This window comes from Taudactylus pleione, unplaced genomic scaffold (assembly GCF_031769625.1).
Source record: "Taudactylus pleione unplaced genomic scaffold, aTauple2 ptg000064l, whole genome shotgun sequence".
NCBI classification, from domain to species: Eukaryota; Metazoa; Chordata; class Amphibia; order Anura; family Myobatrachidae; genus Taudactylus; species Taudactylus pleione.
The window spans coordinates 9,822,485-9,840,206 of NW_028284466.1; the positions used below are offsets into that span (position 1 = coordinate 9,822,485).

The following is a 17,722-nucleotide window of genomic DNA, read 5'->3' on the forward strand; positions in this document are numbered from 1 at the left end:
GAGGCCCTATATTCATTTTTTCCCTGTACTTAGTCAACCTGACCTGGGTTTCAGCAGTCCGGGGCTGGTTCTGATTTGGGGGGGGACCTCACGTTTTTTTTTTTTAAATTTAACTCTTTAGTCACTTTTTCCAGGCAGATACATGCAGGCATCTCACTGATGTCTGCATGTATCTGTGTGAGAACGAACTGCTCATGCTGAAAGTGAAAGCATGAAGCAGTTCTAACGTGTCGGGGATTTGCAGTTCATTTTGAAGTGTGATTTGCAGTTCGATTTGGGCATGAAAATGCCAAATCGAACAGCAAATCACTGTTCAAAACCGACTCAAATCGAATTTGTTTTGCAAATCGCAAAACAAATTGAATAATAGTAAATGCAGTGAAAAAACGGTTTTCACTGCATTCGATTTGAGTAGATTTGAGAAGAGGTAAATCACTGCTCAAATAGACCTGCAAATCGACCTTTAGTAAATTTACCCCAAGGTTAGAATTACAGATTGATCACGATTAGGAGCCGCTTTTTTAAGTAGTATTGCATTTGAGAAGAGCAACATTCTATGTGCGTCTGAATTGTATATGTTATCATACTGTATATTTCTGTTTTAAGCAGTGAGGTCACAGGGCCGTAACTAGGGTACAGTGGCCTGTGCCATTGCACAGGTCACCGCAGGGCAGGGGGCACTGTTTGGGCATGTCAATTTTCTGTTTATTATCATTCTCACTTGTAGTTTCCTCTTATTTTGTCCCCAGCATCTCCTGGCCTCCCCTATCTCTTGCCTGGCACTTCCCCAAGAGGCCATGCCCCTTTTTCGTTTTTTTATGTCCCTATTTGAAAAATAGGGAGGGGCCCAATGCTATTTCTGGCACAGGGTACCAAAAAGTCTAGTTACGGCTCTGTGAGGTCAGGCTCTGGTTTCCAAAGTGAGGGGGTTTCAAAAGTGGACAGCTCCCTTATAGTACCTTTTCATTTACTCAATGATGCGTCTGGAATCTAAAGAGAAAATAAATTTAGAAATATTACCGGTAACTTGAGCACGAAGTCCTCCTGGCTGAAACGAAACCCAATGTCGGTGAAAGTACGCTGAAAAAACCCAGTGGGCCTTAAAACCAAGACTAGATGCAAGTTTCCAGGAAATGAGTGCTGAAAACAAATATAAAATATAAAATGCAGTTTATTAGATAAACAGTAAATATAAAACAATGAGAAATATCCCAGGTTGTGTAAAGCTATGAGAACTTTCATATTTATATATTTATTACCAGTAATTTATATAGTGCACATATAAATTCACATCAGTCCCAGCCTTTTTTATTTTTTGGGACCCAATTAACCTACTAGTATATTTTTGGAGTGTGACACCATAAGTGACATGTTGGGAGTCACCAGTGCTGTTAAGCAGTAATGAGAACCATTACACCATACGTGCTGGCCAATGCATTTCATTGTAGACTGGTGATTATTTGGACAGTTCATGCTAAATATTCATTCAATGTAACGTGAAATAAATGATCTACTGAAGAATTATGTCATTTTCTAGTTCTGTGGAAAAGCAGAAGTACACATTTGGCACATGGGTCTGCAATCGGACTTTCAATATGTGTAAATATGCACAGTAAGCAGTAACATGTGAATAGTTTCGGGATCATTACCCATAGCTACACTGTACTGTTGCTTTCTGATCAGAGCTCTATGGCCCCAATCTACTCTGTGCACAGTCATTGCAAATTATCTAGGCCTATGATCCCAGTAAATTAATGAATCACTGGATTTATAATAGATATATGATATGACGCCATAGGTCATGTAGTCTTGTCCCCAAATCCAGCTGAAATCCATGCTCCTCATTCTCATAGTAACATGAAAAAAGGTACTCAAAACAAAAGTTTCTATACTTATCTAAAGTTAAAAGTTTATACAAGATCTCTAGCATTAAACTGAGGGGGTAATGTCATCCCCTGAGTGTTCATCAGGAAAATGTGCGTAATATAAAGAACAGAAAATCCCCTTCTGTGAATGACTATACATTTAAGTCCCCTTATACTTCTGTCTATAGCCATGTGCTTTTATATGTGCACAGAACTGCTTGTTAACTCTTAATATCCATGTATGATTTAAAATACCATAAGACAATGAGAATGTGAGAAGAGTATACAGTGCATCCGGAAAGTATTCACAGCGCTTCACTTTTTTTTGTTATGTTACAGCCTTATTCCAACATTGGAATAAATTCATTTTTGCCCTCAAAATTCTACACACAATACCCCACATTGACAACGTGTACAAAGTTTTTTTTGAGATCTTTGCAAATTTAATATTAATAAAAAATAAAAAAAACTAAGAAATCACATGTACATAAGTATTCACAGCATTTGCCATGAAGCTCAAAACTGAGCTCAGGTGCATCCTGTTTCCACTGATCATTCTTGAGATGTTCCTACAGCTGAATTGGAGTCCACCTGTTCTAAATTCAGCTGATTGGACATGATTTTGAAAGGCATACACCTGTCTATATAAGGTCCCATACTTGACAGTGCATGTCAGAGCACAAACCAAGCATGAAGTCCAAGGAATTGTCTGTAGACCTCCGAGACAGGATTGTCTCGAGGCACAAATCTGGGGAAGGGTACAGAAAAATATCTGCTGCTTTGAAGGTCCCAATGAGCACAGTGGCCTCCATCATCCGTAAATGGAAGAAGTTCGGAACCACCAGGACTCTTCCTAGAGTTGGCCGGCTGTCTAAACTGAGCGATCGGGGGAGAAGGGCCCTAGTGGAGGTGACCAAGAAGCCGATGGTCACTCTGTCAGAGCTACAGCATTCCTTTGTGGAGAGAGGAGAACCTTCCAGAAGGACAATCATCTCTGCAGCAATCCACCAATCAGGCCTGTATGGCAGAGTGGCCAGACGGAAGCCACTCCTTAGTAAAAAGCACATGGCAGCCCGCCTGGAGTTTGCCATAATACACCTGAAGGACTCTCAGACCATGAGAAACAAAATTCTCTGGTCTGATGAGACAAAGATTGAACTCTTTGGTGTGAATGCCAGGCATTAAGTTTGGAGGAAACCAGGCACTGCTCATCACAAGGCCAATACCATCCCTACAGTGAAGCATGGTGGTGGCAGCATCATGCTGTGGGGGTGTTTTTCAGCGGCAGGAACTGGGAGACTAGTCAGGATAGAGGGAAAGATGAATGCAGCAATGTACAGACATATTCTGGATGAAAACCTGCTCCAGAGCGCTCTTGACCTCAGACTTGGGCGACGGTTCATCTTTCAGCAGGACAACGACCCTAAGCACACAGCCAAGATATCAAAGGAGTGGCTTCAGGACAACTCTGTGAATGTCCTTGAGTGGCCCAGCCAGAGCTCAGACTTGAATCCGATTGAACATCTCTGGAAAGATCTGAAAATGGCTGTGCACTGACGCTTCCCATCCAACCTGATGGAGCTTGAGAGGTGCTGCAAAGAGGAATGGGCGAAACTGCCCAAACATAGGTGTGCCAAGCTTGTGGCGTCATATTCAAAAAGACTTGAGGCTGTAATAGCTGCCAAAGGTGCATCAACAAAGTATTGAGCAAAGGCTGTGAATATTTATGTACATGTGATTTCGTAGGGTTTTTTTATATCTAAAATTTGCAAAAATCTCAAAAAAACTTTTTACACGTTATCAATATGGGGTATTGTGTGTAGAATTTTGAGAACAAAAAATAATTTATTCCATTTTGGAATAAGGCTGTAACATAACAAAATGTGGAAATAGTGAAGCACTGTGAATACTTTCCGGATGCACTGTAATCCCACCTATTATCTACAATAAGGTACATGTAGTTTCATAAGACACAAGGACCATATCATACAGTGTTCCTAATAATTTCTTAAAAAATTGACTGATTATAGTATTAATCTCCAATTTTTATATTACAGAATATTATCATTACTATAAACTATCTGGCTACTAATAGCAATAGTTATACAGGTACACACTATCTGGCTACTAATAGCAATGGTTATACAGGTACACACTATCTGGTTACTAATAGCAGTAGTTATACAGGTACACACTATCTGGCTACTAATAGCAATAGTTATACAGGTACACACTATCTGGCTACTAATAGCAATGGTTATACAGGTACACAGTATCTGGCTACTAATAGCAATAGTTATACAGGTACACACTATCTGGCTACTAATAGCAATAGTTATACAGGTACACACTATCTGGTTACTAATAGCAATAGTTATACAGGTACACAGTATCTGGCTACTAATAGCAATAGTTATACAGGTACACAGTATCTGGCTACTAATAGCAATAGTTATACAGGTACACAGTATCTGGCTACTAATAGCAATAGTTATACAGGTACACACTATCTGGCTACTAATAGCAATAGTTATACAGGTACACACTATCTGGCTACTAATAGCAATGGTTATACAGGTACACACTATCTGGTTACTAATAGCAGTAGTTATACAGGTACACAGTATCTGGCTACTAATAGCAATAGTTATACAGGTACACACTATCTGGCTACTAATAGCAATAGTTATACAGGTACACAGTATCTGGCTACTAATAGCAATAGTTATACAGGTACACAGTATCTGGCTACTAATAGCAATAGTTATACAGGTACACACTATCTGGCTACTAATAGCAATAGTTATACAGGTACACACTATCTGGCTACTAATAGCAATGGTTATACAGGTACACACTATCTGGTTACTAATAGCAGTAGTTATACAGGTACACAGTATCTGGCTACTAATAGCAATAGTTATACAGGTACACACTATCTGGCTACTAATAGCAATAGTTATACAGGTACACAGTATCTGGCTACTAATAGCAATAGTTATACAGGTACACAGTATCTGGCTACTAATAGCAATAGTTATACAGGTACACACTATCTGGCTACTAATAGCAATGGTTATACAGGTACACACTATCTGGTTACTAATAGCAATAGTTATACAGGTACACAGTATCTGGCTACTAATAGCAATAGTTATAGAGGTACACAGTATCTGGCTACTAATAGCAATAGTTATACAGGTACACACTATCTGGTTACTAATAGCAATAGTTATACAGGTACACAGTATCTGGCTACTAATAGCAATAGTTATACAGGTACACAGTATCTGGCTACTAATAGCAATAGTTATACAGGTACACAGTATCTGGCTACTAATAGCAATAGTTATACAGGTACACACTATCTGGCTACTAATAGCAATAGTTATACAGGTACACACTATCTGGTTACTAATAGCAATAGTTATACAGGTACACACTATCTGGCTACTAATAGCAATGGTTATACAGGTACACAGTATCTGGCTACTAATAGCAATAGTTATACAGGTACACACTATCTGGCTACTAATAGCAATAGTTATACAGGTACACACTATCTGGTTACTAATAGCAATAGTTATACAGGTACACAGTATCTGGCTACTAATAGCAATAGTTATACAGGTACACAGTATCTGGCTACTAATAGCAATAGTTATACAGGTACACAGTATCTGGCTACTAATAGCAATAGTTATACAGGTACACACTATCTGGCTACTAATAGCAATAGTTATACAGGTACACACTATCTGGCTACTAATAGCAATGGTTATACAGGTACACACTATCTGGTTACTAATAGCAGTAGTTATACAGGTACACAGTATCTGGCTACTAATAGCAATAGTTATACAGGTACACACTATCTGGCTACTAATAGCAATAGTTATACAGGTACACAGTATCTGGCTACTAATAGCAATAGTTATACAGGTACACAGTATCTGGCTACTAATAGCAATAGTTATACAGGTACACACTATCTGGCTACTAATAGCAATGGTTATACAGGTACACACTATCTGGTTACTAATAGCAATAGTTATACAGGTACACAGTATCTGGCTACTAATAGCAATAGTTATAGAGGTACACAGTATCTGGCTACTAATAGCAATAGTTATACAGGTACACACTATCTGGTTACTAATAGCAATAGTTATACAGGTACACAGTATCTGGCTACTAATAGCAATAGTTATACAGGTACACAGTATCTGGCTACTAATAGCAATAGTTATACAGGTACACAGTATCTGGCTACTAATAGCAATAGTTATACAGGTACACACTATCTGGCTACTAATAGCAATAGTTATACAGGTACACACTATCTGGTTACTAATAGCAATAGTTATACAGGTACACAGTATCTGGCTACTAATAGCAATAGTTATACAGGTACACAGTATCTGGCTACTAATAGCAATAGTTATACAGGTACACACTATCTGGCTACTAATAGCAATAGTTATACAGGTACACAGTATCTGGCTACTAATAGCAATAGTTATACAGGTACACACTATCTGGCTACTAATAGCAATAGTTATACAGGTACACACTATCTGGTTACTAATAGCAATAGTTATACAGGTACACAGTATCTGGCTACTAATAGCAATAGTTATACAGGTACACAGTATCTGGCTACTAATAGCAATAGTTATACAGGTACACAGTATCTGGCTACTAATAGCAATAGTTATACAGGTACACACTATCTGGCTACTAATAGCAATAGTTATACAGGTACACACTATCTGGCTACTAATAGCAATAGTTAATGAGGTACACAGTATCTGGCTACTAATAGCAATAGTTATACAGGTACACAGTATCTGGCTACTAATAGCAGTAGTTATATAAGTACACACAGCACATGTGATAGTGAGAACGGTATGCGTTTATGATGCCGGCGGTCGCTATGCCGACCGCTGGCATCTCCACTACAGAAACCCGGCGAGGGTTAATTAACCTACGCCAGGAGACCGGCGCTCGGCAACTCGATCGAAGGGATGCCGGGTGCCGAGCGTGGACAGCCGCGCGGGGGGGGGGGGGGGGGAGTGGGTGAGGGGAGGATTAGGTTTAGGGTTCCGGGGGGGCTTAGGGTTAGGCACCCCCCCCCCCGAGGTTAGGTTAGGTTTAGGCTAGGGAAGGGAGGCTTGGGCACCCCCAGGGGGTACTTAGGTTTAGGCACCCCCCCGGGGGACTTAGGTTTAGACACTTAGAGGGGCGATTAGGGTTAGGCACAGGGGGTGGGGGGGAAGAGTAGGGTTAGGCACCCTAAAGGAGGGTTAGGGGTAGATTAGGTTAGATAATACTTACCTTAAGCACGATCTGGATTTCCTTCCACATCGGGCTGGAGCTGCCGGGATTTGAACCGCCGGCCATGCAGCCTGAGGTGTAACATATGTATTCCAGTGAGAACACTGCTTTCAGTATTAAAAATGGCTAATCAGAGACAAACGTATTGTGTATAACTCTCAAAAACAAGCATATTATACCCAGCTATAAACATGGCAAAGTACATCATATTATACAGAGTGGGATTTATGAGAAGTATGAGAAGTAAATGGCATTTAACCATACAGCTATTAATAGAATAATGGGGATTCTGTTACGCAAGAAGGGCAATTGGTTGGTTTGTTTGCAAATAAATATATTTTAAATGTTATTTGCCACAGTAAGGGGTGCATTGAATTCAGCGCGATGGAAGTGATTTGCCATTCCGGAATGGAAAATTGCTACTATCTATATCACAAGTTTATCCTCACCCCCATTAGAGATGTGAAGGTAAATTTAGCTGATATGTGTGTGGCAGCTCACAACTGAATTCCCTCCTAAGATTCCAATAGCAATGTGTTATCTGATATTTAAATTAAGCATTCATTATCTAGAGTCATAATACTACTGCTACTTTCTGCCATGCAAAGAACATGATATCAGCATGAACGCCCCCATACACCTACGCGATTTGTAGACGATCACATGATTTTCGACTCGATGTACGTTCAGTCTTGTGGAAATCGTGCATTTTTTCATCCGATGCGCGCTCCCGTTTGTCCTTCAATCGTATCTTATGATCATATGTGCAGCACATATGTTCCATCGTATCGTGTTCAGAACGTGGCTTATTTTTTTTTCATGCGATCCATCATGTGGCAATACAGTCATTTCAATGACTGTTTGTCCCTATTCCCTAATGAGCGCGTGAGGCACAGGATTGATCATACGACAGATCCTGTGCTAAGAAAAAATAGAAATGATGACGACGGGACTTCAGGGTAATCCGATGTGAATCGGATCAGATGCTGATCGCGTAGGTGTATGGACCCTATAAGTTTCCCATTATAGGTCGTATTCAATTTGAGGCGAAAAGTCCGGATACGCGATACTTTTTTGCCAATGACGTCATTTTCGCCTGTTTTGCTTTTACCCCGTATTCAATTTGAAAGACTTTCCACCTAGGCGGAAAGTCAATGCAATGTAATAGGCAAAAAAGTTTCTCCTATGAATAGCAGGCGGAAAAAAAGTGCAGAACTGGGGTTTTGGGGTGCAACGTTGCGGGACCCCCCAGCAGCCTTCAGACAGAGGTAAACTGTCATAAAATAAAAAAATGAAAAACTTAAGGAAACCCCAAAAAATGACTTTGAAAAAAGGGGGCGAAAAAAAAAAGTTGGGGTACAAAGTTAAAAACTAGCAAACTTGACTCTGGGGGGGGGTCCCCAAGTATGCCCCAGGTGTTTTTTTTTATTGCAGGTGTTTGCGGCAGGTGGATTTTTCACAATTTTTTCAACTTCACTTTAGCAACTTTTAAATATGCTGACCCCCATTTTCAGGTACCCCAACTTTGCTGGGATAAGTTATTTTCTGCAAAAAATACTCCTGAATACTATTCTGCACCACGTATAGAAAAACACTATTTAGCAGCTATTGAGCCCGTTTAAAAACATCAAATACCTTCAGCAAGCCAAATTGGAGGGTACCATAGTGAACCCCCATTTCAGAGCATCTTTTGGGGGGTGTCAGACTAATTTCCCCAAATCTGACAGTACTTTCCACCTGTTCAAGTTTCGCCGGGTCCCGTTTTTGCGTACTTTCAAATTGAATACGGCGATACGCGGGCACGCGTGCAATACTTTTCAGCCTACAAAACAGGCGAAGTAGGCGAAAAGTCCAGGGCGCGAAAAAGTATCGCGGCTCGACTTAAATTGAATACGGCTCAGAATGAATCATGTCATTTACTGTAAATTAGAACATAGCAGCAGAGCAATCATACTGTATGTAATATTATGGTAATCATGAAGTTTAAAGTCATAAATTATTCAACACTAAGGACATCATGAACACAATTGATAATATAAAGCAGTTTTCAACACCTTCCATTAAGTTTGAATTATATATGACTCTAAACTTCATGATTACCATTATAACAAAAATATGTCCAATTCCTTTTATGCCAATTTACATTACCCTTATTATTAGTGATGCCATAATAAATACTGCTAGTATATTAATATTACATATATGTAACTGCATAACTATCTAGTTTTGTAAAAGATGACTTTGCTCCAAAGATTTCTAATTTAAGGACCTAAAGTTAACTTATTATGGAACTACAAGTCCCAGCAAACCATCACAGAGACAGTAACACTATTTTAAAAATGTATTGTTGTAATGCTAAGAAATCAGATGTGCTAACAATCCTATCAATTCTCACTATATTACTGAGTCCACAATAGATTGCGAGCTCTTCAGGACAGGGACAGATTCCTAATGTTTCTTTTAAACAAGTTATATTTGACTTGCCTCGTAAAAATGAATGCATATCAAGTGGTGCTATGTAAATAAACTTACGTACACATATATTACTAATTTGGCAACAGAACATATCCATGAGCCTGTCCTTTGTGCAAATTAGCATATGAAGCTATAAAATATAATTCATGCTTTTAAACACCTGATTCCAAAAATAGGCCAAGTATAAATAGCACAGAACCTACGCAGCAGGACCGGAGCAGTAAGTGAATGCAGCTACTTATGTCCTGCAATTGAGCATGAGGAAGTGCCCTGGATCTTTAATAACAGTGCAAACTTGGCTTTCTGTCTGCAGAGAAGAATCTGCATTATGTATGTGCTCTGTACATCAGCAGTTTGTGCTAGAGCACAGAGGATGCTCCATGCTGCAGTACTAAAGCATCTGAACTTGGGATGTGCTACACAGACTGCAGTCAGAGCCCTTACCGCATTCCTTCGGAACCTCATCATTCCTCCTGGGGGGTTTGCTTCTGCCATGTTTCGTATGAGCAGCAATAATCATCCACCTCTCGCTATTGACAAGGATGCATTGGTGATATATGATCTGGCTGCTGGTGGTTAAAAATTGCAAAGTGACTGGTCAGCCCAGGCAGTGCAGCTGCAGCCGTTTCCATTACCACAGCACTGCGAAAAAGAAGGAACTCCTGTACTACAGAACTGCTCAGACACCGAGCCCTGCATTGATTCGCCGATGTACATGTTAATCTACAGCAGAAACTCGTTTACTGGCTCACATACCCATACAGAGCAGCATCTACTGCGCACACAGCCCAGATATGCACACCTGTCCTTCCAGGGACTGCATGCCATGGGATGACAGTGAGAATTAACCTCTGCACTCGCAGCTGGGATTTAAAGAATAAGATAATATATATATCTTTGTAATAATTTTATACATGTTCAAATAATGGGTATGTGAAAATGAAAGCAGCACATTTTAATTCTTTACTGTATTATATCACTCACTACTAAATTGGGACGTACTGTAGCTGCGATCTCAGCTGTTGGGATGCCAGCGTTCAGAATGTCTGCAACGGAATCGTGTCAGAATCCTGGCGCTGGCCTCCCGACCGCCGGCATCCCCATGGTGAGTAGTGGGGTTAGGGGGAGGGTTAGGCACTAGGGGGAGGGTTAGGCACTGTGGAGGGAGAGGTTAGGTTTAGGCACTAGGGGGGAGGTTTAGGATGTGGAGAAGGAGGGTTAGGCACTAGGGGGAGGGTTAGGTTTAGGCTGCGTGGAGGGAGGGTTAGGGTTAGGCACTGTGGAGGGGGAGGTTAGGTTTAGGCACTAGGGGGGAGGTTTAGGCTGCAGGGAGGGAGGGTTAGGCACGAGGGGAAGGGTTAGGCACTGTGGAGGGGGAGGTTAGGTTTAGGCACTAGGGGGGAGGCTTAGGCTGCAGGGAGGGAGGGTTAGGCACTAGGGGAAGGGTTAGGCACTGTGGAGCAGGAGGTTAAATTTTAGGCACTAGGGGGAAGGTTTAGGCTGCAGGGAGGGAGGGTTAGGCACTAGGGGAAGGGTTAGGGTTAGGCACTGTGGAGGGGGAGGTTAGGTTTAGGCACTAGGGGGGGTTTAGGTTTAGGCTGCGGGATGGGAGGGTTAGGAGTAGGGTTAGGATACTTAACAACACGTTTCGGTATCCTAACCCTGTCACGATGCCAGAGTCTGTATTCTGACCGCCAGGATCCTGTATTCTGTACCCGATTGTTTTCCTACTTTTCCATTGAAGTGTTTGGGGAATAAGAATGCCATTTGCAATGTGATCCCTGACTTCTCCTCCTCTCCCTGTATGTCAAGGTTTATAACTTTGTTCTGTGCAGCATTTAATAAATTCTAGACAAGACAAAGTTATTTCTTAACTTGCTAAAGTTCTTAATACACTTAAGAGTAGATTCAGTTAGTTGTGAGGTTTCGACAGAACCTTGCGCGCTAATTATTATTAACAGTAACTTATATAGCGCAGCATATTCCGTTACGCTTTCCAATTGGGAATGAACATTAATAAAACAAGGCTGGGTAATAACAGACAGAAATAGAGGTAAGACTACATGTTATTGGTGTATTAAAACCGTTCTTGCTTTTGCAATGTGCCACTGAGAGGTGTGAGCAAAAAAAAATGAAAGAACAATGTCCTACTATACCAACCCATTGGGAGTGTAGCTACACATCGGGTGAGGGTCTGACGGAAGCTCGCATTTAATTTAATCCGCCCCTTAGAATGTATGTTGAATAAAGATATATCTTTACTGCATTAGGTTCCTTAACATAAGAACATATATGTTAGCAATAAATAGTGACAGTATTAGCGCTCCACAGGGAATATGATACGTTTTGTTGGAGCAGCTAGGTAAGGGGGACGTCCCTTCCAGCGTAATTTTGTAGTATACAAAAGGAGTTTTGCCTAGCGCTGCACCTCTAAATAAATGTCAATAATATTTGTACGTTGTAATGAATTGAATACCTAATAAATAATATTCAGGAAAAAAAGTGTACCTCTTATGGATTTGATTTTACTATTGTACGTCACACCAACCCACTGCCCTCCTTACCTGTCAGCAGCCCAGCACACACTGCTGTGTGTTGGGCTGCAGTGGGACCAGGGAGACTAAGCAGCAGCAGTCTCCTTCTCCCTGTGTGGGGGAATAATCACCCTGATCACACCCCTCTCCTCAGCCCGCACGGCGCTAAGTCTTTTTTTCTCCTAATGGGCGTGGCAATGGCCTCGGCAATTAGGCCACACCCCTCAATAAGTGCAGTCTTCGGGGCTAATTGAATTAGCCCGGGAGATCAATTTGCCCATGGTAAAGTATCCTGGCCAATTGAATTATCCCCAGGTAAAGTGATAAATTATATTATCATTTTACATTTGGGTACATATCTAATGCACATGCGCGGCTCCTGGGGCATTTAAGAGTATGGGTTGACAGAGACGGTCCAAACAATGCCTCTCAAAAAAAAAAAGAAATTGAGATACTATAGCCTAGTGTCTACCTGGGGCCAAGCTCCCAAAAGCTAAGTAATTTGGATATTATTACAAAACAGCTATCTGTGCAAAGTTTTAGATTCGGAATTTAAATTACCCAAGTTAAGATGCAACACTTGCACCCTGTTTAAAAATGCATGACCAGGAAATGTAATAACATATGTCAAATGCAATTCACAGGGAGATAGGGCTACTCTCTACTTGCTAATTTTTGGTCTCATTATAGAACAACTGGCCACTAGGATACTTCATAACGCTGTTGTCACAGGTGTGAGGGTTGGTCTTTAAAAACATTAAAATATATTTCTAGGTGGACAAGATTATTGTGTCCTGTTGAAATGATCAAAACTGACCTAGACGAACGTAACAATCTTCTGAGATCCAGGGATGGTAGAATGTTGATGTGTTTGCGCTTTCTACGGCAGAATGCACAGTATAACAGCAACACCAGCGGAGCCCAGATACTTAACCAGGTGTCAGGTTTATTGAAGTGTAGTAGTTCCTTCTCACTAGCTATGTGACCACAGCAACATAACCTTTCTCCACTACACTAGAGCACAACTCATTGTTGATGGTGTCTTCCTTGTTTATAATCCGCAGTTCACTCAAAAGGGTATATTTACTAAAGTGTGGGTTTTTAGAAAGTGGAGATATTGCCCATAGCAACCAATCAGATTCTACTTTAACTAGCACCTTCTAGAAGATAATAGCTACATCTCCACTTCTAAAACTCTCACTATAGTAAATTTACTCCAAAGTCTCTTTATGGTGAAGAGTTTCCTGGCTATTTTGGATTTCCACTCACACCAGACATTTCTTGACTTTGCCTCTTGGGTATTTTGGGGCTCAAAAAATATGATACTTGCAAACTCCTCAATCTCTCTTTTGTGGTTTTCCATTGTTTAATTTTGCAGAGGTTATTTTCTGTTGTTGGATGTTACAGATGTGAACTGTTGTGATATGGACGTCATTTTGTTAATAAAGTCACTGATGTTTGTGCATTTACTCATCTTGGTATTATACAGTATACGCCTCAGATTAATTATATTCATGAGACCCTTATCCTCATATGCTGCTATTCACATGTCATTAGCTGACATTTTCCCATGTATAAAAGAATAATACGGTAATACATTTTCTATTGAACATTTAACCCTATTATTCCAATGGCTCTTTCTATATTAAATGAAAATGTGTGCGACGAATGCATTGGAATCGGTGCATTTCTATTTTTTAACCACTTGCCTGGTGTGGTCGAATCGGATGCGACCGTGTCAGAGGAGCCTGCCGCCGGCGCAGCTGCAGGGCTCAGCCAACCCAGCCAGCCCCGCAGTTGCCATAGCAAACTCACCCCTGGGCTACAGGAGAGGGGCGATCCTAAGAGGATTGCTCACCTGCGACTGCAGGAAGACAGTGTTCCAGCAGCCGGGCTCAGGAAAATATTTACCAGTTAAGTGGACAAGGCAAATTGTATCCCTTTGTCTGTGATTCCTAATGTGTGAAAAGTTGTTCCACAGATGTAAATGATACATTATATATATTCAAACTGCCAGCAGGGCTTTCACAATTAATATAATACATGAGTGCAAGTTCGTTGTGCAGATCCACAGTGACAGATGGTATCATCTTAAAATTATATATACTTCAATAGAAAACACTTTTTTGACACCTGTTGTATCCATACACATTACCTTTCTTTCTCCAGGGCCATTCTGCACATTTGGATTTTACTCCTACTTTGATGAATGTTCAATGGAAAACTTTTAAACAAAATAGGACATATAATAGCCCTCCTCAATAGCAACTAATCATAGTTTTACAATTAGTTTCACATTTTGATAAAAGCTGCAGAGAGATCAGTACTCTGGTTGACTGTAGCACCACTTAAAAAGTGGGAGGCACATATAGAAACCGTTGTAATTCCTACACCGTTCACCTGATTTGGATGTAATTACCCTCAAATTAAATCTGAAAGTCTGCAGTTAAAGCACATCTTGTTTGTTTCATTTCAAAGCCATTGTCGTGGTGAATAGAGGCCAAAATACGAAAATTCTGTCAGTGTCCCAATATTTATGCACCTGACTGTATATCAATTAATCTATATAGTAAGCAAGAAAGCATGTCTGTCTGTTTGTCTTTTATGTACAGTCAGTGTTTTGGACATAGCTCCACCAAATTTGGCATAGTGGTTTAGTTTGACCAGGGTTAGGTTTTTGCCTAGGTTTCAACTTCATCAGGTCCACACACTGTCACACAATCCCTAATAATGGAGACACTCTTAAATTACACAGATTCCGGGGCTGGCTCAAATGGAGATTGGCAGTCTGCCAAAAACCTGTGTGAAAGTTACAAAAAGTATCCTTTTAACCTCACAGACTGAGCAAATGTCAAACTTTATGACTCATGCAAGTTCATATTAAATCCAGAGTTACTCCTTTTTAAAATGACATTATAATACACAGTAATGCTCCTTACACATTATACCACACAGTAATGCCTTTTACAGATTATGCCACACAGTAGTAGTGCCCCACATAACACATTATTCCACACAATAGTGCCCCTTACACATTATGTCCCCATCAGCAAATCACCTCCCAGTGTCCAGAGCCAGCCCTAGCCAATTTGGTGTCCTAGGCAAAATTTTGACTGGTGCCCCCTAGCAGATAATCCCACCAGCAATCTGTGTTTATACGCGAATGTAGTTATATTGCCATCGGACAGGATGCCTCCGGCTGTCCATATACCGCCGCCGGAATCCCGCCGCCCAAAATAATGCTGACACCGATATCTCCGATATCTCCAAGGAGATCAGGATACTGGCATCGGAATCCCGAACGCCAGACTCCCGAAAGTCCAGAACCGGGGAAGTATGTTGGGGGGTTACGTTTAGGCACTCCCAGGGGGGAGATTAGGAATAGACACCCCCCGGGGAGGATTAGGGTTAGGCTACAGAGAGGGGCTTATGGTTAGGCACCACCGGAGGGAGGTTAGGGTTAGGCACCACTAAGAGAGGGTTAGGGGGGAAGGGGGGGAGGGTTAGGGTACTTACCTCCCCCATCGGTATCTTCAGTGATCAGGCTTCGGTTTATTCAGCCGCCGGCAGATCATACTGATCACATACCTCTCAACATTGTAACATAGGAAGGAGGGACAGGTCGCGCGCCAAAGGCGACCTAAAAGGGGGCGCAGCCTGCGAAAAAAGGGCGGCATCTATGGAAAATGGGACGGAGCCTCGCAGGTTCCCCCGTTTTCATCACTTTGGGGGCGTGCCCAGCACTCTCCGAGATGCTGGGCAGCCCCCATGCAGTCAATACACCATAGAACAGATGCCGAGCGCATGCGCACGGCATCTGTTCTCTTCCTGCACACACCGCTGTCTCTCCCCAACTCCCCCCCCACCGGGGGACACTGCGGCCCGCGGGTGGTACAGCCCCAAAAAAACGGGATGGTCCCGCTGGAAGGGGGAGTTGGGAGGTATGTGATCACATGCACACACACACATATATATATAATAAACAAGATTGGGTACTCACCATTCAGTAGAAAATTGTTTTAATTACTCACGAATAACATAGCAAAGTCGGCGTTTCGGTCCCAAAAGAACCTTTGTCAAGACAGATTCGCCACCACACAGCTACCACCAAACAGACCCATAACCAAGCTGTCCTCCAGCTGCCTTGAAATAGCCACATCAATTAGCCAAACTCCGCCCCCAACACAACTCTGGAAGCCACATTAAATATACAAAATATCAGTATATTCTGAAGATAATAAGGCTGCACAATGCATGTAAACCAGGCACAATAATCCCCAAAACGCAATAAACAGAACTATACACAATTGGGGCAGCGCAGACCGAAAGTGCCATGCGTTCCAGGCAGTGGAACGCATCACAACCGAGGATTGTATTGTATTATGTCTGTGCGCTTGTTAGCGCTGACAGCAGTGTTTATCAGTGCTGCCTAGCAACCATCTGTCTGGGCGGCTGCATTATTTCCGGGCGTGATGCGCTCTGCATGGTACTTCCGGTTTGCATTGCCGCGATTATGCATAATCTTATTTATATTGTGATCTCCTGAATTTTGCTTAGCAACCATTTGTCTATGCGGCTGTGTCATTTCCGATTGTGATGCCTTCCACGCAGCATGGTACTTCTGGTTTGCGCTACCGCGATTGTGCATAACCCTATCTATCTTATTTGTGATTATGGTGCCCCGTTCATATGCCATGCGCATACTCTATCTTTAAGCTACACTGGTATCCAGTTTATCAATTGTGATCTTCTGGAATTTTGCTTAGCAACCACTGTCTATGCGGCTGCGTCATTTCCGGTTGTGATGCGTTCCACTGCCTGGAACGCATGGCACTTCCGGTCTGCGCAGCCGCAATTGTGTATAGTTCTATTTATTGCGTTTTGGGGATTATTGTGCCCGGTTTACATGCGTGGTGCATGCTCTACAAATTAGCAGCCTTATTGTCTTCAGAATATACTGATATTTTGTATATTTAATGTGGCTTCCTGAGTTGTGTTGGGGCGGAGTTTGGCAAATTGATGTGACTATTTCAAGGCAGCTGGAGGACAACTTGGTTATGGGTCTGTTTGGTGGTAGCTGTGTGGTGGCGAATCTGTCTTGACAACGGTTCTTTTGGAACCGAAACGTCGACTTTGCTATGTTATTCGTGAGTAATTAAAACAATTTTCTGCTGAATGGTGAGTGCCCAATCTTGTTTATTGGATTCTGGACTTTACTGTCTTTAATGGAGCACCCTGGATGATACACTCTTTCAAGTGAGTGCAGCCTATCTGGATTGATTATATATATATAGATTTATTTATTTTTTACACACACAGACTATATATATATATATATATATATATATATATATATATATACACACACACGCATACTATACACATATACAGTATACATGTTTACACATATATACACACACACACATATATATTTTGTACACATAACACATACATCCAATAAATACACATATAAATACACACACATTATATATATATATATATATATATATA

The 17,722-nt window shown here is 41.3% G+C and overlaps 1 protein-coding gene across 10 annotated transcripts in view; it reads right to left on the reverse strand.

Moving 5' to 3' along the window:
* MCF2 (MCF.2 cell line derived transforming sequence) overlaps positions 1-17,722 on the reverse strand; it is a 201,900-nt gene that overhangs the window by 107,302 nt on the left and 76,876 nt on the right. For 9 of the 10 annotated variants that reach the window (XM_088465800.1, XM_088465799.1, XM_088465803.1 and 6 more), the window contains exon 5: positions 1,021-1,140. In XM_088465800.1, the coding sequence (XP_088321926.1) occupies positions 1,021-1,140 (120 nt within the window). Of the gene's footprint in view, positions 1-1,020; positions 1,141-10,121; positions 10,239-17,722 lie in introns of those variants that run through there. The other variant, XM_088465802.1, reaches the window with a different exon arrangement.